The sequence below is a fragment of the Neomonachus schauinslandi genome, chromosome 12 (genome assembly GCF_002201575.2).
Source record: "Neomonachus schauinslandi chromosome 12, ASM220157v2, whole genome shotgun sequence".
Lineage (NCBI taxonomy): Eukaryota > Metazoa > Chordata > Mammalia > Carnivora > Phocidae > Neomonachus > Neomonachus schauinslandi.
The window spans coordinates 43,720,141-43,745,924 of record NC_058414.1 but is presented as its reverse complement, the minus strand read 5'-3'; the positions used below and the strand labels follow the sequence as shown (position 1 = coordinate 43,745,924).

The 25,784-nt window shown below is 37.4% G+C and overlaps 1 protein-coding gene across 1 annotated transcript in view; it reads left to right on the top strand.

Moving 5' to 3' along the window:
• Window positions 1-25,784, top strand: part of THSD7A (thrombospondin type 1 domain containing 7A) — a 431,993-nt gene that overhangs the window by 348,871 nt on the left and 57,338 nt on the right. Inside the window, exons 9-11 of the mRNA XM_021689643.1 lie at window positions 1,794-1,909; window positions 12,118-12,250; window positions 13,525-13,628. Coding sequence (XP_021545318.1) covers window positions 1,794-1,909; window positions 12,118-12,250; window positions 13,525-13,628 — 353 coding nt within the window. The remainder of the gene's footprint in view (window positions 1-1,793; window positions 1,910-12,117; window positions 12,251-13,524; window positions 13,629-25,784) is intronic.

Below are 25,784 nucleotides of genomic sequence, written 5' to 3'. Positions count from 1 at the left end.
ATCCACTTCCAAATAAACTCTAGTGATACAGAGTGAGAGAGGAAAGCATGTATCTGTATACTTGAATAGAACATAATATTTATGTATGAGATGGAACATGTAGATAAATAAGTGTAATACAAGTTATATAAGAAGTGAAGTGTCAGCAAAGTGTTACAAAGAAATTATGGAAAGGAGATTAATGATGTTGATTTTTTTTTTTTCACTCATAGTTCAGTTGTGAAAACCTGATTAACTTACTTGTTAAAAGATAATTTATCCTGACCTACAGAAAATTTGGCTTCTCCCGTTGGGAGTATTTTTAAATCCCATTTTTCACTAATTTGCCAAGTTATTCCAGCAACTAATAATACTAGTGGTTTGGTTTATTTCTTCACTGCCTCTTAGCTTCCTTGTCAGAGATTTATATGACCTCAAAAGAGAACTCCTTAGGAATCAGAACAATAAGTTACTTTTAGTTATATGAATTAGGCTATTATGTTTTGTTGTCCTTAATATACATCCTCTTCTAGTGTTAATGCTAGTGGTCAGTATTTGACCACTAGCAATAGTAGAATCAGATCTTGAAGATACAGGGAAGAATTAGGAAACTTAAAAATCACTTAAGTATACAATCAACAAGACAGTATACTTAAAACTCTTACATCAGCTTCCTATAGTTACCTTTTAAAAAATAAAAACTCTTGGGTGCCTGGGTGGCTCAGTCGTTAAGCGTCTGCCTTCGGCTCAGGTCGTGATCCCAGGGTCCTGGGATCGAGTCCCGCATCGGGGTCCCTGCTCAGCGGGAAGCCTGCTTCTTCCTCTCCCACTCCCCCTGCTTGTGTTCCCTCTTTCGCTTTGTCTCTCTCTGTTGAATAAATAAATAAAATCTTAAAAAAAAAAAAAAGAAAAAAAGTAAAAACTCTTGTATAAAGTAAGACATTTGTGTTTTCTCATTATCTTTCTCTTGTGTTCCTAATAAATAATAGATGTTTGCTGTATTTTTGAAAATAATTAATTTTACTATAATTTGTCAAAAACACAGTATTTTATTTTTCTTTGAATTACTGGTTGACAATTTTTGTTTTAATTATATTCACTCTTTTTGTCCCCAAAATATTTTAATTTATGAATATACTTAAAATCCCATAATTGGGATAATTTGAAACTGGGGATAGCATGGAAGAAAAAATAAGAATAGAGACACTAAATGAAACCATGAGTAAAGCAAAAAACTGCTTATCATAATGCTCTATATACTTTTATTATTTTGTTATTTATTAAGAAATATACAGCTATAAATATAGTCCTCTTTGAGCATGTACTGTGTATTGGATATACTCCATTATAAATTTATTTTATGCCACACATATTTTGTAAAAATAAAGTGTAGAATAATCTGGAAACTTATAATCAGCAATAAGCCTATTTATTTATACAAAGATGCAGAATTTGTCCTTAAATTAGTAATTTGAATTTCCACAAATTTCTTATAGAGCGAGTTAGAAAATATGTATTTATTAATGGAGAAATTTTTATAAGGGGATAAGGTATAATTATTACATTTTGTTCTAGTAGCACAATTACTATTATTAAATTTATTCATCCTGCCTTGAGAAGCTTTATTGAGGTCTAGTTTGGAAGAATTAATTTAGTTGTAAAATTCTTAGCAAAAACAAACAGGCTCCTGGAAGTTAAATAATACAGGTTGGTGACTGTTTAGCAATTTTAGTAATGAAAGATTTAAAGGTACTAAATTACCTGGTTTTTTGGGTTACCAAAGAGGCAAAGTAATTTCCCTTTGCATTTTCTAGGTGTCCTGAAAGCCTTCGACCTGAAACAGTGAGACCCTGTCTGCTTCCTTGTAGGAAGGACTGTATTGTGACACCATATAGTGACTGGACATCATGCCCCTCCTCATGTAAAGAAGGTATGAGCTACAGAGTTCTGAAGGCTACTCACCTAGAAAACACTCACCAGGCAGGACCTCCAAGTTCTTCTGGCTAAGCATGTTTGTGATTCTTACATGGGGCTGGGTAATCCTGGTTTGTCGTGCATGCCATAAAATTCTAGTTTCCTTCTAGAAAATAACACAGCTTTAAAGAACCAAACGAGTTTTAAGCCAAAAACTGATTTAAGACTATATGATGTAGATCAAAATGAATGGATTCTAGGCTTTATTATATTAATAAGGTTTCCTTTAACATTAATTCTAAAAGAATGTATAGTGTCCCTGTGTATTTCAAAAAGAATGTACAGCAATCTTATCAGTACGCATGGCTTCCAGCCCTCTTACTGGAAAGAAATAGATAGCCATGGGCCCAGATTCACCATAGATTCAATTATGCAGCCCCCAAGGCTGGGAATAAAGGAAAGAGAAAAATGGCCGGATTGTACCTCTTCCAATACTTAGGTGCCATGAGGCATTTGCAGGATGAGGATTTGTTCCCAGTTTGGTTTGGTTTTGCTTTTATTACTTACAAAGACTCTTTAATATCATGGCAGACACTTTGATAATTCTTTACCCTCCAGGATGGGGTCCTTTCTCGTTGCTGCTGAGAAAGATATCAGTATCCTCCAGGTAACTTATGCAATACCTGAGCAAATTTTCTCTCAGTGTCACGGGTGATACTGTCTCCTTTTTTTTTTTTTTTTTATTATTTTACACTCCCAGCAAATACAGATAGTTTTTCTTAAATTTTTTTTATGCTTTTATTTTATTTATGCTTCTGCACTCTTACTAAAGAGATTCAATTAAGAATCAACTTCTAGGGGGGCCGGGGTGGCCCAGTTGGTTAAGCATCTGACTCTTGATTTGAGCTCCGGTCATGATCGCAGGGTCATGAGATCAAGCCCCGTGTCCGTGTTCCACACTCAGTGCAGAGCCTGCTTGAGGTTCTCTCTCCCTCTGTCCTTTCCCCCATTTACTCTTTCTCTCTAAACAAGTGAAATCATTTTAAAAAAAGAAGAAGAAGAATCAACTTCTAGATTAACAACTATTTTAAATTGCCAAAAATTATTTAAATCCTTAAGATATTATATGAGATCATAAATTTAATAATGGATTGTTTTTACAGTGTGATTATCATTTTATACAGTTAAAACATGAGTTCCTTTTTATGCTTTTCAAAAAATTTTAGGTACCTTTGAAACATCAAATAAAATTAAACCATTAAGTGAGCAAGGATATAAAATTTTGATTTTAAAGGTCTTTTAAGACATCTAAACAGGTTTTGGTGCAAAAAGTTTTAAGCATTAATATTTTCAAAACAGTGTTAATGGCATTAAACTTAGCCATAAAGCAGTGTCACTGACAACTTTTCCATTTTCCTCTCTTATTTTCTTTAAATAACATATGATATTGTTTGGCTTGGTCATAATCAGCAACAGAATTGTACTTTATCAGTCAATATTTCTGTGGTAAATGTTAGTTATTCATCACTACAATAAAAAAGGTTATTTATTACCTGGAATTCATGTACTTTCAAATTTTATTCTTAATGTTTTATACTTAAGGTTCATGTTAGTATGAGATAAGGCCATTTACTAATAATTCCAAAGTATGTGCAGTTACACTTATAATCATATAATTAATAAACTAACACAAACCATTTTTAAGTGAAATTTTTGAAGGTGGAGAAAAACCTTTGCCTTCTTCTTATATTAAATATTTCTTTGTACCGAGTAAAGTATTTTTTTTTTAAAGATTTTATTTATTTATTTATTTGAGACAGAGAGAATGAGAGAGAGAGAGAGCACATGAGAGGGGGGAGGGTCAGAGGGAGAAGCAGACCCCCTGCTGAGCAGGGAGCCCGATGTGGGACTCGATCCTGGGACTCCAGGATCATGACCTGAGCCGAAGGCAGTCGCTTAACCAACTGAGCCACCCAGGCGCCCCTGAGTAAAGTATTTTAAAATAAAACTTGAAATGCTCTAAAGTAGTTCAAGGAAATAAAGTTGAAAAACATAAAATATTCCATTAAATTGAATCTAGGATAGTCACAAAAGTGAGGAATCAGGTAAATTTTTCTCATTTCTTTAGGTCTTCATTTGAAATTAGTTTGGGATATTGGGATATATCCAGGTATTAGAAACTGGTTTAGTAGCCTATGAATTTTCTTCTGTAAGTTCTTAAAAATGCATTTATTTTATTATGTATTATATATATTATGTATTATATATGCCTGGAAAAGAAACAAAAGATATAATTTAATTATAAAAATTCTATAATTTAAAATCAAATAATATAATATTTATTTTGATTTCTGCTGATTTTTGCAGTACTAAGAAAGTGATTTGTTCTCTGACTGTTTATAAATTTTTTTTAAAAATTATGTGACAAACTATGATTACTTACATAAGGCCCTTTAAATAAAATTTAGCAGACAGATAAATAAATAGACTGTAAATACTATGTACATGTTAATTAAATTAATACTCATATATATATATATATGCATAAAAACTTATTGGATTTATTTATTGATTCCTATATATAACTGGTACATTATTGGCCCTGTAGAGAAGACACAGTCCCTGACTTCAATGAAGCTTTTGATTTCATTTAAATTATAGAATAAAATAATATGAGTTCTAAAATGCAAAACTCTTCAATATAAACCAGATAATGTTAAGACTTGATAATAAGATTTAGTGGTAAAACAGAGCTCTAAGGAAGGGAAGAGGGAAATTATTGAGGGAACAAATAGTAGGGAAAATCTTGTTGAAATGAAGGTAGAAGCAATCTTTTAAAAGAGGGAACACATAAAAGAATCCCAAGAGATGACCAAAAGCATCAGGAAAACTCTTGGATGACCATGTGAATGTGTGTTGTTTGAGAGGAAAATGACAACTAGCCCATTGGAGCCCAGAGGGTAGGGAGAAAAATCAAGATGTGAAGTTGGAAAGAAGAATGGAGACAAGTTATAGAAGACCAGATTGGACTTATGTATAGCAGGACACAATTTTTAGTTTTGGGGCATACGTGTAAGTAGTGGGTCTTATGGTATAATGGAATGGGTGAACTTTAAATCAGCAAATCTTGTCTGAACACCTGTGTTGGCCACTTAGCAGCCAGGTAACCTTATGCAAGATACTTAAGCTCGCCAAGCCTTGCTTATAACATCTATGAGTTGTTCTGTAGCACAAATGAGGAAAATATATGGTAAAGGGCTCTATGCTTTGTGAACCATGATCCAACTGACATAATTTATTGGTTAGCCTTTTAATGATTGATTGATTGATTAATTGATTGATTTATCCATCCATCCATCCCATATTTTCTTTTTATTTAAGTTCCTGTAGGAAATAACCTTCATGCTGCATATGGTCAATGTCTAGTGAATTTTTTTTTTGAAGATTTTATTTTTTTTATTTGACAGAAAAAGAGAACGTGAGAGAGGGAACACAAGCAGGGGTAGTGGAGAGGGAGAAGCAGGCTTCCTGCTGAGCAGGCAGCCCGATGCGGGGCTCGATCCCAGGACTCTGGGATCATGACCCAAGCCGAAGGCAGACGCTTAACAACTGAGCCACCCAGGCGCCCCTGTCTAGTGAATGTTTTAATTTGACTTATAATGCAGTCTTTCTTAGAAGTTTATGTACCAGTGTGAGAAAAGTATTTAGATCATGATGAAGAAAAAAATGTGATTATTATTTGTTATTTGTTATGTTTAGTGATAATTATTTTTAAATGCTCATTATGTCATTAAACATCATATATATTATTTTAAGCAATTATAATTTTTTTTCTTTCTACAAAGATTTCTCAAATAAATATGCCAAGCACAATTTTAAATATAAATGTTATAGCAGTAAACAAGGAAATCAATGTTCCTTGTTCTCAAGAAGCTTATAGTCTGGTGGTATGAGACTGACCAGGCATTTAGTGATGGTTCTAATCTCTCAATGAGTATGAAGGATCAAGGCACAGGTGCAGGGGGGTTGAGGAAAGAAAAGATGTGACATCATTTTGGAGAATGCAAAAGTAGACAAGCTAATAACATGTAGAATTTCTAGGCAACATGGAGTGCCCACTTAGTTATGTCTTTAAAAAGGAATTGCTCAACACAGTTGTCTTTGTTTCTCCAGCCATGTTCAGCTGCCTGAGTGCAGAAAAAGTGTAACCAAATAATTGGTTTTGATTAGAATTGGGGCTTTCCCAGGAAAGTACAAGGAAAAAAGAGAGGAACAGGGTATCAAGGGTGTTTTCAAAGGAGATGAATGGAAAGCGCTAGTAATTGATTTGAAATGGAGGAAAAGGTCATTGAAGATGAGGAGGTACAGTAATTCAGAGCCCAGCACCTTGCATGGAATAACCATGTGGTTGCCAAAGCCAGTAGAGTGGTGGCAGGGGTAGGAAAAGAAAGGATTTCATTGAGGGACATTCTACAGTTGTTAATTAATGAAATGTTGGTAGCTGGCGGCTACAAGGTGGATAGCTGATGGAATGTTGATGACAGAGGAGTTGGAGATTTTTAAAGATAAAAGGAGAAGAGAAGTCTAGGACATGGCTAGAATCAGCTTCCACTGGCAAAAAATAGGAAGGAAACTTTCCAAGAAGAGATAGAAGATGAGAGACCATGTGTTCTAATGGGTGTCAAGGTGGGAAGATTAGAGGATGGAATAAAATGAGAAATTGAAAATCAGGTTACACATGTCGGGAGTGCTGTGGGTCCAGATGATGACGGAAGACATGTGGGGGGTCAGGAGGGGGTGGTGGCAGCAGTGCTAGTTTCTTGTGGTGAGTGACAGATATGTGAGATATAGAATGAGTTTAGTTGGGCTGGTCTCTTGAAGGATTTAGTAACTGCTGTGAATTAAAATGCACGGTGCCACTAGGCTACTGTTCTCTCCCCTGGAGCTCTCAGGTGGTAGTGGCCAAGGTGTGCAAGAATGCCAGCTCAGAAACCTGCTGTCCTGTGACAGGAAGCTCTCCGAGAGGCAGGGCTGTTTCGGTCGAGCACAGGTCATCTCAGCAGGAGCAGGAGACCAGCCCTGCTTGTTCTACTTGGAAGCTCTGTACTGAATCTCATATAACAAAAGGCTTTCAGAAACCCTAAACCTAGGCACTCAGACTTTAAAAGAATAACTCTAATTGTGTATTGAGGAAATAAAGCCTAGGGGGTGGGAGAGGGCATTGCTGTTGGACAACAGTGCCAAGATGCTTTGTGGTCCTGGAGAAGCCTTTTCTGTTTTTGCCTGTAGACTGCCTTAACTGATAATAACAATACAATGGTGTTATAGAAAACTAGCCTATTGTTGTAAGGGAAAAAAAAGCAATGACATGTGGTTAGGGTTTTGTTTTGTTTTGTTTTTCATTATTTGGTATGAAATGGGAATAATCCAAGCTTTAGTGAAATAACACTGATTTCAGCACACAATTAAAAATAGTAAATGGAGTTCTATGTTCAAGGATAGATAATAGCAACAGAAAATTAACTCAAGGATAGGGTGTTTTTTTTAATTCTGCAGGTAAAGTCTAAATCTTATTAGAGTTTTAGACTTATGAAAATGTGGAACCACCCTCCCTTTAAAAATCACTTTAGGGCGCCTGGGTGGCTCAGACGGTTAAGCGTCTGCCTTCGGCTCAGGTCACGATCCCAGGGTCCTGGGATCGAGTCCTGCATCAGGCTCCCTGCTCCTTGGGAGCCTGGTTCTCCCTCTGCCCCCCACCCCCCGTCTCTCAAAAATAAATAAATAAAATCTTTAAAAAAAAAAGGGAAGAAAATTCTTAAAAACTAACTAACTAAATAAAATAAAAATCACTTTAAAGAGGTAAAGTTACACTGTAGTATTGCAGAAGATGGATTAGAATAGCTTAGCATGCCAGGAAGAGCAAAAAGAATTATTTGAAATGTTATTCAGCCCTCTCTCAAGATGTGTCTTGAAAAATCAATGCCAATAAAGATCAGTATGGAGTAGAGAGTAGTTTTAATCCCTAAATCAATGCACTTGTTAACTTTTTCCAAATTTTTATAAGTTTTTACACAGGACTTAAAAATAGGAAACATTCATGCATATAAATTACTTGTAACTATAATCCTAAAAATATCAATACTTTTGATTAAATAATAATTTTACTGTTCAGATTCTGTTCACTCCTTTTTTCTAAACTGCATTTATTGACTTGAGAGCTAGAAAGGATATTGCAGAGAAATCTATTCTATGCCCTGAAGCAATATGGCACTAGAATTACCCCCAAGCATATGGAAACTACCTTTACATTTTGCTTCTTGCATGAAACATTTCGCTTTCAAGTTCCTAGCACTCTGCTGCTCCAGCCTGCCATCCATCCCCCGTCTAGCTTAACAAACCTTAGTTTTGCCTGCCCTTTAAGTCCTCCCATGAAGTAAATTCTCTGGTGAAATTTGTCTTGAATGTCTTAATCTGTAAACTGCTATAACTGCATGAGCGATTGCATACCCTCTGAGTCTGTGTGCCTCATTATCACATAATTGTTTTCTGAATATCTAATCCCTTTTTTCTATTTCTATCCTAGATAGATATTTTCAAGTATAAACACTACAGGAATATTTCTCTATTTTCCCCACGTTTATTATTTCCAATGAACAAAACAATCCCTTATTTTTTTATTAATCCTCAGTGCACAGACTTCGTACCCATGTGCTTCCTACTATAAGGACATGGATAAAAAGAAATAGAAGATGCTAACTAACAGTCCAGTTGAGAAGTGAAATAAATGTGGGCTCATTCAGCAAATATTTATTAAATCCTTACCATGTGTGACTGGTGTTCTACGTGCTAATACACAAAGATAAATGGAAGCTATGCATGTCTATCAACCACGTACAATAAATTGGGTGCAAATGCGTACAGAGAACTATGAAGGTTGTAAAATTCCAAGTTTGCCAGCTCAAGTTATTAGTGAGAAACCATCCACTTTTCTTTTTAAATATGTGCCGTAGCTCTCCCTTTGTCTGCATTCTGATCTGAGGGCTCTGTAACCTGGCTGAGCTCCACAGTGCTGTTGCTTTGAGTATACAAGTAATTTCCTAACTGAGATCTGAGAGTCAACGCACCTCCCAGTGGATAGAAACATGGATATCGTGACACTTCCTGTGTAACCCCATTAAACTTCCTCTGTCGGTGTTATATGTTTGGAATGTTCTGCTTTCATCAGCTCACAGTCTCTGTTCTGTGGGCTGCACGAGGTCAAGGTATTTGAACTTTTTTAAGAATAAGCGGATTGCCACTGTGGAATCAATTATGGAAGTGAAAAGAGTTATCGTGGTCTTATATATCAAATACAAGCTTGTGGACATTGTGGATGAAAAGACACTAGAATGTTTCAGAGTTGTACCTGAGGTGAAGTATTTGCTTTCAAGTCAAAAAATGAAGTAGGATTGAAACACTCTACCTGCTGCTTCTCAAATCTGAACAGCACTGCCTGTGTCCCAGGTGATAGTTAGTGACGAGGAGCTTTCGTGTATAAGGGGCCACTGAGGCTGAACTCATTGTCTCCTCCAGGCTCCAGATCCCTGGGGTCTCAATTCCGTCTATGTTGTCTGCCTGCAGGCAGAGAAGGGTTGGCGAGTTACTCACTCTGAGAATCTTAACCATCCCGGAAACAAAGACCCGCTCCTCCATGTTCTTTCCTTCTTTCCCCGTTAAACAAACAACTACCTCCTTCCTCTCCCCAATGTTAAACACGATAAGAATAAATATGTGGTTTGTATACTCTTTTAAAAAGATGAAAGACAGTGGGGCGCCTGGGTGGCTCAGTTGGTTAAGCAGCTGCCTTCGGCCCAGGTCATGATCCCGGGGTCCTGGGATCGAGTCCCACATCAGGCTCCTTGCTCAGCAGGGAACCTGCTTCTCCCTCTCTCTCCATCTGCTTGTGCTCTCTCTGTCAAATAAATAAAACCTTTAAAAAAAAAAAAAAAGATGAAAGACAGATCATAACATTAAAAAAAGAAGACGAGAAAGTGTAAAAGAAGGATGGAGTCAGGTAGTACATAGAGTTGGGGAAAGGGGAGAGGAAGAGAAAAATTATATGATAAAGTCAAAGTTAAGGTAAGCTCCTGCAGGGGAAGAAAATTAGCCTTGAGATTCTGGTGAACAAAGCAAAAAATAGAAGCCTGTAAGAGGAACAGGGAATCAAAGGTAAGAGTCTTAACAGATTGTCAAGGGAAACAAAATTTTCCTAGCTCTAAATTACTAGAGGAATTTATCACCTGGGCTTTAAAATAGGGGCCATTGGAACAACATAATGGATGGAGGCAGCATTAGCAATTTTATTAGAAGTCCCATTGACATTTCTTAGATCTTTCCTAGATAAATGATATTTAATATGTAGAGGTTGCAACTGGCATTCAAACTGCTATTGTTACAACTAAAAAAAAAGTCTTTGACAATATTTTCAAATGCTTTAATTCTCTGCTACCCACTACCTCCAGCCCCTAATTCCCTACTTTATTACCTGTCGTATTCTAATTATTCACCGAAATAGTTAATGGAATCACTTGTAGTACGGGTTTCCCCCACAATGGGAATGATGCTAAAAACTTACGTGTGAACCCTAGAACCTCAAACTGGGATAAGATATACAAGGTCGTCTATTCCAGTAGATCTCAAACTGGCTCTTCATTCACAATTCCCTGGCAAGCTTTGTAAAAACCAGATTCCCAAATCCAGCCCCCAGAGATTCTGACTTAGTAGTTCTGGGTATAGGCTGAGAAATCTGTTTTTGTTTTTATTTTCAGTTTTTTTTTTTTTAAGATTTTATTTATTTATTTGACAGAGACACAGTGAGAGAGGGAACACAAGCGGAGGGCGGGGAGTGGAGGAGGGAGCCCCATGAGGGGTGGTGCTCAATCCCAGGACGCTGGGATCATGACCTGAGCCAAAGGCAGACGCTTAAGGACTGATCCATCCAGGCGCCCCTTACTTTCAGTTTTTGAAAGAAATTCTCCTATGTAGTCAGACATTTAGGAATCTTTAATCTGATTCTTTCTCCCCTCTATTTTGGAAATCTTCAGTCCACATTGCTGGGAGTCGCTTGCCCAGACCATGTTGAGGGATACCCCGACTTCATGAGGAAAGATGTCCCTTATTAGAAAGTTCTAATTGTCAAATCACATTTTCCTACTAACACAATAACTTAGTTTCATTTAATTTTTTATTAAGCATCCATTGTTAGGGACTGCTAACCCTTCTAAATTTCTCTGTTCTTATATCTGCATATCAAATATTTAATGATCTTGCAAAAAAACATAAATGCATCAGGGGAACTCTATTAAAATAATTCTTTAGGGAATTCTAATATAAGTAAAATTGTGCCATGTGGTCGTTTGTCCTTAAAGGGTGTATATATTATAAATTAGAATATCTTTTATTAAAATTGTCAAGTCTTGTACGTTGTCTCTTTCAAATACTAAAATATTTGGACATCTTTAGATGAGTAATACTGTCAAGTTGATACCTTCATTGAAGGTAAATCTTAATTATTTCCATTGGTTTTTTTAAACATAATTTGGAGTTATTTACTTACAGTAATTGGTACTCTGAATGCTTCTGTAAAAATTCTGCCTCTAAGAAACCATTTCTGTTTCACTACTTACAGCCCTGATGTTTAGAATGTGACCTGAATTGAAGATCTTAGACTGTTTAACATGAATAATAAATTACTAGAATAATTTATGAGGTATGCATTTCAAATTAAGTGAATAACAAAAAAATAAAATTTCACATTAAAACATTGAATATAGTCTCCTAAGAAAGATTCATTAGAACTGTATGAGTCCCATGTGGTAAACAGGACCATGTGAAATGGCATAAAAATAAACTTAAGGTAGGGGAAGATAAATTAATTAGATCTGTCGTATTTCTCGAGGGGAAAGAAGTATACAAAAGAGCAATTACTTTGTATCTGCACATTCGCAAGCTTAGTTGACTATGGAACTCTTTTCTCTGTTTTTCACATTTTGGAATATAAATTGGTTTGGTTCTCAGTATAAGGGTCTGGAGAATTTAGAAAATGATGAGACTAGATGAGGCCTCTCGTTCAGGGCTATCAAAGCACATGATGCTGGAAGCAATGTAATGTCTTCACATGGGCTGGCATTTGGAGATTGTTTTATCAGAGCAGGGTACAGCAGTTAAAAAGCTGCCTCATTCCAGGGGACTCCGGAGTCAGAAAGCAGTCTCGGCACCGGGTCATCATTCAGCTGCCAGCCAACGGAGGCAGGGACTGCATGGACCCACTCTATGAAGAGAAAGTCTGTGAGGCCCCTCAAGTGTGCCAGAGCTACAGGTAATGGGGTTAAAGGAGAAGCATTGTAAGCCATGCACTGAGCAAATACTCCAAGACCATTTTCTTTCCAACGATGAGACAAGAAAGCCAAGGATGGTCCTGTAGGCTCAGTGGAATTTGCACTGGCTGTGGCTGTTAGCATTTAGGGGAGCTGCCCTGTTACCGAAATTATCTCCATGGAGACAAATATTTGTGTAAATTTCCAAATTGTGTCACTAGCTCCAGGGATTGGGGGAAATGTCTTATGGTGATATAAACTGTAAGAAATCCAGAGAAATGGTTAATAATTATGAAACACATAAGCAATTCTTTTCCTGGTAGAGGAAATAGCCTAAGCATTCCTCCCCTGACTCCAAAGAGCACCTGTTCCTCATAGATGTCGGCATTCCGGTTCACAAAATGACACCTTTATTTCAGTGATGCTAATAAGATGTCTGTGCCGTTCATTTGTGGCCACCCCAAGGAAAATGCAGGTTATTCAAGCTATAGATCATCATCCTGATAATTATTAGGGAAATTTTTCCTCATAACTGTTAAAAGAAAGCACCGAACTGAAACTTGATGTGGTACATAATCGCAATCTGATGACAGATGATATATTACGGCATTAACTGATGGAATGTGTGATCACAAAATAAGATGAATCTGATGAATCTGATGGCAGATTTGCCATCTTATTTTCTCTGTATTTAATTCTGATATGACAAACAGTATAAATGCATGTTTACTCTGAACACTGACTGACAACTATCAGCCCCAAACTTATTTATGTGGGAGATTTGTTTTTGTAAAATGTATTGTAATTGCAGTTTCTCAGTTACCCCTGCAATGCTAACCAAAAGATACCATACAGAAGGCTCATGACTTGAATACAGTTTCATAACTCAAATATAAAATAAACATACCTTATTTAAATGGAATGCCTCACTTCTAGTACTATCTGCTACATCTGATGGCAGTCCTAATAAAATGTGACAAGTATCAACTATACTTCAGTTTTAAAAAAGAAGGCTAAATGCCTCTATAGAGTTCATTTCTATAGAAATTGACAATGATGAACTCTTGTCTCCACAGCCATAGGAAGTACTTGTATATTTAATGCTGCTTTTTACAATGTCTCGATAGAGATCCAAATTACATTTAGATAGGACTGAGCATTGTGAAATATATTCCCACTGGTAGCGGTCAAAGTCATGTTTCCATGCCACCATCTCCCTATGGTTTGCCTGGCATTTTTGCCTCCTCCCTGTGAGGCTTCTGTTCTTTCCTTGCAGGTGGAAGACTCACAAATGGCGCAGATGCCAGTTGGTCCCTTGGAGCGTGCGACAGGACAGCGCCGGAGCGCAGGAAGGCTGCGGGCCTGGACGCCAGGCAAGAGGTGGGAGGCTCCACTCCACACTTGATTGGCTTTTCATTTCTCCATCATCACTCACTTAACCACTAGCTTTATGAGTCTGTCACTCTGATGCCATGCACCATGCTTAGCGACCAGAGCAACAGACCTCAGTCCACTTCTACCCATTCCACCTGACACGGTGACATGGAAACTCATCCTTTTAAATTGTGTCCTTTGTTCTTGGACAGGAGCCTATAACTCCTCTGGTTGAATTTTTCCTTCATTCATATTTAGAAGATAACCAAAGCAAGCTCTTGAGGTTAGGACTATACTGCACCCTGCAGCTTGTTTGGGATTTTTTGGTTAGTTTTTGGATCATGGCATTCCATAACAGTTTGCTTGTCACCCTAACAGTCAATGAGATCCTTACATCCTTGCCCGTATGAACTATATATGTGCATGCATATAATGTACTATAATTGGTTAACTTTCCAGAAATTCTCAGCAGTGACATTCCTAATGTTGCCATGGCTATGCCCAATCCTGTTCATACTCAGTACTGATTTTTAAATGGCAGATTTATTTACTCAAAACCTGCCATATGTGGACTGCAATCTGTCTGCATTACTAGATAACATGGAATCTTGCAGAAATGAGTGACAGAAACGTTTCCAACATTTACTGGGTAGTGTGGTTATTTACGAGATATTGTGGATAATACATCCCAAGCTTTGGGACATGTTGTTTATACTCGTAGCAAGTTCAGCCTTTAGAGAATATGATTGTTTTTACTTATATTGACTTTGAGCATGTAAGTTCCTGCTACATACTTAAAATGTAGCTGACTATGTAATTAAATACACAGCCACCTTTTTTTAATTCATAAAAATGTGTTTTGCCCCCTCATTTGTAGTCATGTATGTGGTGATGATGCAAAAGTCTGAACATACAGAATTCCAGTTTTCGTTGATTTTGATCCTTGACAGTGAAAAGGTTGCTTTTTTAACTTGGGAATAACGTCTTCTATTTTTTTTTTTAAGATTTTTATTTATTTATTTATTTGAGAGAGAGAGCATGAGGGGGGGAGGGTCAGAGGGAAAAGCAGACTCCCCACCGAGCAGGGAGCCTGATGTGGGACTCGATCCCGGGACTCCAGGATCACGATCTGAGCCGAAGGCGTCGCTTAACCAACTGAGCCACCCAGGCGTCCTAACGTCTTCTGTTTTTATCATCATCCTTTTAGAAATCCTTATTTGAAACCTAAAATTTAGTTTATAAAGAATATTAACTACCTAGCAATTTTTAGAATTTTATTTCATAAGCTTAATTTTCCTTATTTATCCTTCACCATCAGCTATGGTGAAAACATAACTATCTCCTATTACTGTTAGAGAGACTTAGGTACTTAGAATTGAAAGTCATTCTCCCCATTTCAAACCATGCATTGAGAAATTGAGTGATAAAAGAGCTTCTTGTTCTACCTTGCTCATTCCTCCTGAGTCAAGCATACAGTTGCATTCAACTCGGGCCCTACATAGAGTTTATAATGAAGCAGGCTTGAATTTGGAAATCAGGAAACATGAGTTTTAGTCTAGTTCTTTCACTAACACAGGGTGAGGCTTGCTCATCCCTTCACCTTCCTGGCTTTCAGTTAATTTAAATGAAAAAAAAAAGAAAAGAGGGTTGGACCAAATGGTCTTTCAGGATTTTTCCAATTTTCGTATTCTACAATCTATGCACAGATAATACCCGGGGATCAAAGTGTGAAATGAAGTTAGGTAAAACAGATGAAAGCCGTATTTTTATAAAATAGCACGGGAGGAAACCTGAGATATGGTAAAACAGCACAAGTGTGAAAACAGTTTCAGTTCCAAATTATTCCTTAACCACTGCACAACTGTGGTTCATTCATTTCCTCCCTCAGAGGCTGAGAACATAATGATCCCCACAGTGCTTTGTGCACATTAAGTCTTCCTTCAGCGTTAATTCCTTCCCCCTTCCAGTTAGATCATGGCCCCAGGGAATGTGCACAGAGGTCATGGTAGGCATAAAAGCAAAAATATTAACATGGGCCTTTTGGTTTTCAGCACACAATCTGCATAGAAACTGTTCTTTTTGTGATTACTGGCAACAGTCTTATTTCCAAATCTGAAAACCTCTGTGCATTCCTCCACCTGGGTGTCTGCTTCATTGTATCAAATACTGTCACCCGCTCCCAGCTTGAAAAGGGGAGTTTCAGGGGCACCTGGGTGGCTCAGTTGGTTGGGCGACTGCCTTCGGCTCAGGTCATGACCCTGGAGTCCCTGGATCGAGTCCCACATCGGGCTCCCAGCTCGGCGGGGAGTCTGCTTCGTCCTCTGACCCTATCCCCTCTCATGTGTTCTCTCTCTCTCTCATTCTCTCTCTCAAATAAATAAATAAAATCTTTAAAAAAAAAAAAAGAAAAGGGGAGTTTCCTCTAGCTTCCTCGAAGCTACTTTCTCCTGCCTTTCTCACTGTTCCATTCTTCGTTTCCTGTTACTGGTGCCTTGTCCTCTGCCTGTACTTAAATAACGTTTTCTCATCTTGGCATATTTGTCGGACAACTTACTCCGTTTTAGCAATCTCTTCTATTCTTAGTATATCTGGGAAGAGAAAGTTGCATTATAACAAATCATTTCTGCATAAATACATTCAGAAGAACCCCTTCGACTTCCATATGAAGATAGCCTTTTTCTTTGTTGCCTTGGGTGATTAAAGATGCTTTTTCTTAGAGCCTATGTTCCTACAGAAACATGAAATGAGGAGAATTAAGAGTATAGAAATATCTTTTGCTGGTGGCAAAAAGGCAGACTTTTCTTCCTTTGATGGTCATGGCTGTTTTCAGAACTCTGCCTGTCAGATTCTTGCTGTTTTCATCTTTGTTCTTATCTGATCAGAGACTAAAATGCCAACTTGCACTGTTTTTTTTGGTTGTTTTTTTTTTTTTTTTGATGATTAAAATAATTATATGGTAAGGATTAGGATCAATCAGCAAAGACTATAGAGAAGCTACCCCCATCCTCTCCCATACATCACACTTTCTTGTTTCAGTCACTCATTCAACTGTGTTTGAATTCAGAAGACTGTGTAGAAAGAGCCATGAATGTCAGCAAAAGATGTGTATGTTCAAGCCAAGGAAATTATATCCGGTTAGGGAAATGAGATCACCAGTAACATCACCCAATGAGAGGGAGTTAAAGACTGAAACTGATCCATTGCAAAAGCAATCATTTGAGGCTAAAGCACTGAAGAAAGACCTAAAGGATGGGCTGGGACTTGACTTGTCCCATAACATTAGAATAAGTAGGAAGGAGAGAAAATAAGATCAATTATTACAAGCTCAGTATTTGGAGAAAGAAAAACAAAAACATTAAAAGTGTTCACAGAAAATTAGGTAGTTTAAAGCTCCAGAGATGTGAGCTAGAGCCTGGGGTGAATTTGTAGAAGGCTATAAATGTCAGGATCAGTATTTTTGGCCTCGTTCAATAAGTGGTAGGAGCAAGGACCTGATGAAAGCACTGTTTTATCTGTCAGCATGTACAGAGTAAACTAGGAAGATAAGACGCGTGGGTCTGGATGCCAGCTAGCACAGGGTTGTAGCAATATGAGGCTGAAGTAATTGGGGCTCAGACTGGAACCACAGTAGTGAGAATGGGCAAAAATAAGTGGATTTTCAACATGCAGTAGAGGAAAATAACTTTAAGACTTAGTGGCAAACTATAGAAGCAGAGATAGAAATAAGTGACTCAAAGATGATCATATGGTCCTTTAACTCCAGTATTTTCAGCTTGAGAATAGTTGTGATATTGGTGAAACGTCTTAGGTCTGAAAGAACTAATTTTAGAAATTATATTTTTTATATTGTGCATTAGATATAATGGCATGGGAGCCAACTGGGAATATCCAGGTATGCATTGAAATGTAGAAATGTCACTCTAGAGATAGCTTAGGACAGCAGATAGAAATTTGGGTAGCATTTCCATAAAAGGATTTGATGAAGCCATAGGATTTGATGAAGCTGCAGATCTCTACAATATATTGTAATAAGAGGAAAGGTGGTTATTGTATTTTCCCATTAATAGGTCCCTTTTTTCTCTAACCTGTCTGCATTTGTATAATCTTTAAGCATTTCTTTTTACCTAAAGAACATGGCATTAGCTTTAAATTACTATTCCCTTGCTTGGGTTGGAACTGACACCATATGAACTAAAATATGAGATTGCTAACTTCACATCACAAAACATAAAAATGTTTTATCGCATGGCTTTTCTCAAACTCTTGGTCTAGACCAGCTGTCAGCAAACAGTGGCCTGTGCACCCAGTCTCTCTCACAGCCTGGGTATTTTTTTGTTTGTTTTTGTTGTTGTTCTATTTTTTGCATCTAAAGATTTATTGGAACACAGGTGCACCCATTTCTTTACCTATGGCCTATGGCTGCTTCCATGAGAATGAGGCAAAGTTGAGCAGGTTGTTTCAGAAACCATATGACCCACAGAGCCAAAAATATTTGCTATCTAGTCCTTTACAGAAAAAGTTTGCTGAGCCCTGATCTAAACTCTGAAGCCAAGTAATCGATAATAGAGTCACAACTTCTAATAGTACTGAGTAGTCATTACTCAGTAAGATCAGAGAACCCCTGAAGTTCATCTGGTCACTTGGGAAGAATTTTTTCCATTCAATTCAACATTAAAGGAACTATTTTAGTTATAAGAGTGGTGGACTTTTTTTTTTTTTAAAGATTTTATTTATTTATTTGACAGAGAGAGAGTTAGCGAGAGCAGGAACACAAGCAGGGGGAGTGGGAGAGGGAGAAGCAGGCTTCCCGCCAAGCAGGGAGCCCGATGTGGGGCTCGATCCCAGGACCCTGGGATCATGACCTGAGCCGAAGGCAGATGCTTAACAGCTGAGCCACCCAGGTGCCCCAAGAGCAGTGGACTTTAAACACTGTCACAGGAGTAAAATATACACCTTTAGGATGAAATTGCAGCATTCTTTTGGGGAAGGGGTGAGAAATAAAACTTTGACTCTAAAATTTTATTAGTAAAAAATTTTTTAAAAAAGAGTTAAAGGTGAAAGCAGATAATACATGGGATATGGAAGACAAGCGAGAAGATCCTCATAATTCCGCTGTCTAGAAGCTGATAAACATACCTGAGAACTGGACAGAAAGAGTTCATTTACTAAGTATGCATAGAAAGGACACAATGTGGGTGTCTCCTATAGTATGCACCACTCAGCAGAACACTTCCAAGGTCACCTATTATGATTCAGATTTTCTCAAGTGACTTGAACCTTGCACAGGAGTAGAACAATAGAACTCTAAATTCTCTTTTACCAGCTTACTTGCCAACCGTCCTGAGTCTCCTTTTTCCCAGTCACCTACACCTACTTTTAGCCAACTCTTAACAATAAAGTGGCCATTATGGACAGACTTTCATTTTTGCTATTAATAGCGTAATTGTTCCTATTGTAGGAGTTATCTATGTTGATACACTGCGAAGGATTTGGGAAGCAATTATGTTGCCAGAGTCTCTTTAACAAGTGACTGTCACTGCTTACCATCCCAGCATCAACACTCACTATAAAGCAAGTTAGTGAGAATCAGCCTTACTCAGAAATGAGTTAGAATGACACGGATGGAAGAATATAGGAAGATTCTACTCCAATCAAGTAAATGCATTCTTGACCAAAGCTACGTCCTCTGTATTTCAGAACTATGTGAAAATGCTTTCAGAAGTATTACATCAGAACATAAGAGCTTTAAAAGAAAATTGATATGTTCTGAAACTTTGAACATGTTTATTTATGACCCAATCCCATTACATTTTAAAGGAAAAGTAAAATAATGGTGAGGGGAAATTTTGTATCAAGCGTTCCCAGAATCACATAATTTTTGCCCAGTCTTCTCTAAACTGAATTGGCTACTCTGCTACAAAACAGGATGTTTTCCTTAAGTTTATCAGGTGTATCTATAAAAAAAATTAGAAATCCTCTAGAAAATAAGTGCTTAAAACTTTGTGTTGAGTTGTGTATTAGTCTTCTTAGGCTGCTATAACAAAACGCTATAGACTGGGTGGCTTAAACAGAAAAATTTATATCTCACAAGTCTGGAGGCTGGAAAGTCCAAATCAAGCTGCCTGCCAATTCAGCTTCTGGTAAGATCTCTCTTTCTGACTTGCAGATGATTGTTTTCTTGCTATGTCCTCACATGGCAGAGACAGGGAGAGAGCAAGCTCTCTGGTCTATCCTTCTAAACGTATTAACCTCATCATGAGGACCCCACCCTCAAGACCTCATCTCTGCCTGATTACTTCCTGAAAGCTACATCTCCAAATGCTATCACATTGGAGGTTCGCACCTCCAGGGACACAGTTTAGTCCATAGCAATAACGAAGGGCCAGTGTCTTGAACAAAAAATTTCTATTCCACTGTACACAGCTGTAAGCTTGTAGATACTAGCTCTCTCAGAAAGCTGTGAGAACAGGTTAATGCCAGTCCCTAAAAGTCAGTTCAAACTTCCTGAATGTCATTCAGGGCAATGCATTCTTTCATAAAACAAGTATTTGTTGAATACATGTCACATGTCGCCTCCTGCCTACATGGCAGTGGGCCCAGACTGTCAAGAGAAAAAAAGTATATAATAAATAGTTTTCACTTATTTCTTAGAGTAGGTAATATTCTATGAGTATACATGATTCAGATTTTAAGCATATTAGTAATACATTAGTAATGTGTATATACAATAACCACTAAAGAATTAAAAGATAAAAAGAGGTACCCACTGATAGGGCATAGTGACAGAGGAAATGACATTTAAATCTAGGATGACAAAAGCAAAAAGGCACAAAATAAAATCTGTACATGTAGGGAACAGTGCATTGAGCAGTTTGCCTGTAGTTCCTGTGAGTGAGTTGGAGGCAAAGGGCTACGCTCAGGAGGACTGGAGTACGAGAAGGGGGGCCAGGAGAGGAGGAGAGGGAGAAGGAATATTGTTGCAATAGGAAATTAGACACAGTGAAGAATTTTAGCAAGGCTTTGGATATTAAGAATGGTATGGTCCAAGAAATTTTATGCAGTGGTATAAGAAATAAAGAAAGGAGAGCTATTTTAAAGAAAGAATTGACCAGATTTGGCAACTTTAATACTAGAATCATTCTTAAATGTTATAGGGAAATTTTAGAGGGCCTTTGAAAAAGGCCTCTTTCCTATGATATTGTCAATAAAAGAAATGGAAATAACATGAAATTACTTTCACATTCTATTTAATTTTTAGATGAACAGACACTTATATTGGCTTCATACTGTTTGAGTCACTTGTATATAAACTTTTAATAGAACAGTAATTTCTACTGTCTTTTCTCTCTGATCACATGTCTACAGTTTGGATGGCATTTAGAAGGCTAACTTATGGCATACGAGTCAGTGACTATATCATTGAAACCTGGCCATAATAGCTACAGCTAGACGTACCATTAGAGTTGTATTCAAAATTAAATGCATAGCTCATAATAATGACAATTTTGGATAATTTACTTATTTTTTTCTCTCTGTCTGCCCTAAGGGGCAATGTCAGTCACTACTTCTTAAAATGTGTATGTATTATTCCAGTGTTTATTACCTTATGACACATTTATACCACGAGTATGATGTAAATGTATCATAGGTTAGATGCTGAGTTTCATAAAATAACTTCAGAGTTTGCTCTTCAAACTCCCTGTTGATCTTCATGCTGTCTCCTGCCAAGTGTACTTCCTGAGAATTAGATGGATCTACGGTTAATAATTGCCAGGGTCAACCCTGCCTATCCTAATCCCCCATCCCCTCTGTATCCTTGCCTGCCAAAGAATGTCCGTTATAATGTTGACCTGTCACTAAGATCTGATATCAGTCTCTTTATGTGGAAGCCAGTATGATTCAGATGTATTCTCAAATAGATTGCAAAAAAAGAAAAAAAAAATTTTAATAATATGCTTCATATGGCAGGGACCCTCCTGGCCCCAGAAGTACTCACCCTGCATCATCTGTTGGTTAAAAAGTTTATAAAAGGAAAGTCTAGGGGGGAAAAGAAAGTTCTAATTCTCCTTCTACCAGAATTAAATCTAAATGATGTGAAATATAAGTATTTAACTATAATTTATGCAGTTATTTTTGTGTGTGTGAGCAAATATGCTTAAATCTTGTGCTTAAATTAAGTGGCTTAATCTCTATTGATGCCCTTGGCATCATTCCTTTACTTAAACTCTGGCCCACTTTGTTCTTTTTAAAAGATTGCAGTTTGGAAGCATTATCAAGGTTAGGTCCAGAATATCTGGGTTAACTTATCTCAGTCATTCACACGAACGTGTTGATTTTCAGAGATTATTATGCAATGAGAAGGAAAAGAATGGAAGTGGGAAAAGAATGAGGTAGGAAAGAGCCACGCTCAACATAACTCAAAGAGCAAAGGAACTTGCTTTAAAGAAATTTTGCAGAGGCATGATTTTAAAACACGTCTTGGCTGATATACATATTAGTTACCACCCAAATTTTTATACATTTACAATGCTACTTTTTTTTTTAAGATTTTATTTATTTTTTTGATAGAGATAGAGTGAGGGAGATCACAAGCAGGGGGAGTGGCAGGCAGAGGGAGAGGAAGAGGCAGGCTCCCCTCTGAGGAAGGAGCCCGACGTGGGGCTCGATCCCAGGACTCTGGGATCATGACCTGAGCCGAAGGCAGCCGCTTAACTGACTGAGCCACCCAGGCGCCCTACAATGCTACTTTTTAGTTGCAAAGCTATTTTTTAAAAACTTCTAGAATTATTTCTAAATTTAAATGGTTCGCTCTAATTTCCTGTGAATATGAGAATCCAAGGTGATTTGGAGATTTGGGTTTTGTTTTATATCTCTGTGAGGGCCCTGTCATAAAATTATTATTAGCATGTGTTATTTTTGAAATAGCTCATAAAATAAGCTTGACACTGGGCTGTGTCTAGGATGGTTCCTCAGTGATGTAGTTAGTTAGCCCTTCTCTAGTCCCTCGTCTGAGCTTCTCCACTGGGAGCTGATTATTACTTCCTAGTAAGTCCTCATTCAAGGACTTTCACGTATATTCACATATATTATTAACATCAGTGAGACTGGGGAATCATTGGTAACTATTTAGGATCAATTAAAAAAAAAGTGCATTTCTTTCCGTTCTGCCAGAGTTATATTCACAAGTTGTCATTAGAAAGTAATTTGTCAAACTTGTCAGTGAAAATCTCTTCTACACAGAGAATCATTACATCCACCTAGTAAACAACTGGAGCCCTCTTGCATTATTTATGGGTTGGGTCTTATTTCTAAGCACAATTAGGTCTCTGGGTAACTAGCTTTCACTCACATTAAGCTTTTTCTTTTTCATTTCTACATGATTCGTTCTCACTTTTGCCATTTTTTTCATTAACACTATAGGAAAAAATCACTCCTCTAAGCATTCAGTCCACTGAACACATACCCAGATGCTGTTGCTGAGAGGTAAACCGTGTTAGTATTACTCAACTTAATAAATAATGTCTCAGAGCTCCTTGAACTCTGTTTACATCTAATGCAGCAGCTTTCACTGCACTGGGGCATTGATCTTCTTCTATTTCCTGTAATGAACTTCTATGTGCACATTCTAGATCTAGTCATTTATTTCACTGATTATTCAAACGAAATGACATGGTCTTGCATGCTGAAGGATGATCTGCAGACCGAGAGAACTCCTTTTTCTTTTGTGCATCCTGAATAATAAGGTAGTTTCATTCCTCTTCAAGAAAATGAAGATGAGCAACGGCATTTGGAATTCTATTAGATTTACTTCAGGGCTGCGTTGGTAATGTTCCATTTACATAGTCATATATGCGTAACACAGATATCTGTGTCCTTTTAGCTCAAACCAATGTTATCTATTTCCTTTCATTCTAGCAACCTTGATTATTCTCCTCTTCAAAACATAGCGCAAAATTCAACCTACATGAAAACATTCTAAAATTGACTTATTCAACTGATTAATTTTTTTATTTAAATTTATGGGAAGTTTCAAAGAGACCCCGAAATAGGAAGACTAATATAATGAGCCCTGGTAGTGTGGTCTTCGTTTCTTCAGCTTCAAGTCTTTAGCATGCTGCCATTCTTGGTCATCTGCCACTCCTCACTCACAAAGATTTTGCTGGAATATTTTAAAGCAACTCCCAGATAAAATGTATATCACCCATAAATACCTTATTGTTTTAAATGTAACAGTAGTATTACTATAACACTAAACAAAATTAACAATAATTCTTCAATATCATCTATATTTACAACATGTCTAATTTCCCCCCATCGTCTCAAAAATGTCCACAATCAATTTGTTCAAACCAAGGTTCATAAACGTCTCCGCGTTGCATTTGGTTAGAGTATTTGTTGAGTCATTTTTAATCTAATAATTCTAGCTCCCTTTTCCAGAGCATTTATCTGTTGAAGACACTCACTCCCTTACTTATCCATCATTCCCTCCATGTTGATGAGCTGAGTGGCTTCGCCTAATTCAGATGTAACCCACAAGGCAGCCACATGGATGTCTCCCCAGACTTTGAGCCTGCTGGAATGACACTGAAATAAAAATTGCTGTGCCTCATATAAGTAAAATAAGATTATAAATAAACAGATACAATCAATGTAAAGTTAAAGAATTTTACCTTAAAGTAATTATTTCGATATTTGCTGACCTCACTAAGAAGCTTTCAGGGTGAATGAAGCAGATGGGCAGCATGGGTTTTGGCCCATCTTGTTCACAAGACCTCAGCCCAAAGGAGAACTTGCGTAATCATCATACACCCTCCACCTGTAAATACAGATACAACTGTCTGGGTATATGTAGCTTTCTGGTGTGCTAGGAAACCATGCTTAGTATGATGCATCTTTTCTATGGTTAAAACCACCCTGTTTCAGTATCTTAGAAATGACTTTCAAGGTTTATAAAGTTGAGAGACCAGATGGTTTCTTTTCCAAGCATTTATATTTTCCTCACCCTAATAGCAGGAAGTTAGTTTCAGATTGCATTTCTGCCCTTGAATTGTTGTGTTTCCTCTAAGTCAGAAGAGAAACAAGTTGAGATGTATGATAAATTTTCAATATGTTGTACAAATATTGCTGTTGTTACTTGTTTAGATAACATTACATGAGTAATTCATTCAAAGTACACGTCTAAAATCTCAGATAAGGGCAGCGGAATGCTGCGTGGGTTTCTGAGAACAGATATGGGAAATTTACATTTTTTTCTTTTCCACTAATTGAAATACTTAAGGCATATAGGGAAAAGGGCTCTACATTTATACAAATAGTATAGATCTGCACAAAATAAACTAGCTTGTTTCTGGAATTGTGTTGTTGGTGGCTTTATTTTATCTTGGTTTTTGGTGTCATTTAATGTGATGAGAGAGCAATTCTGAAATAACATTTGTAAGAGAACCTTAGAGAGCCTTAATGGAGAACCTAAGGCAATTTCATTTAGCTTCTCAAAAGATTTCTATTCAGGTGTCTGTTTCAGAGAGTCAAATTGGATGAATAGATAAAAGTAGTCTTATTTTAAAGAACCCAGATTTAGTTTTTTTACTTTTTTACTTTTACTGCAATGTGATCCCCTTCACAGCCTAGAGTTCTGATATAGTCAAATCTCTTCTTTTCCAAATTAATCATTCTTCAGATTCCTACATATCCTGATAAATAAATCATCTAATATCTCCCTCTTTGTCAGTCCTCCCTCTCGAGCTTCCTTGGGACAACTTTGCCCACAAACTATCAGAGGTTACTAAGTTTACAGTGTTTAAGGAATCAACTCTGCCTCCACGTGGCAGCAGATTGCAAAGTCACATCATTAGCATACCACTTCATGGAGAGTCCTCCAGTACCGATCCAGATCCACGGATAACATTCTGCCAAACTACGTGGATGCTCCTTTGGTTCACTGCTTGTGCAAGGCCCCTTGAGTTCCACTTTTAGAGCTCCCTTAGTTCATCTGCACCTGCTCGGCATTGTTTCCCAACCTTGGCACAGTGCCAGGGTGATGGAGCACCAAGGCACTGGAATGAATCCAAGAATCTTCCATTTTAACAGTATTCCATGTATTTCTGATGCAAGTGGAAATACATCACCTGCTAGAGCGGTGGTCTTGATCCACTGCTTCATACT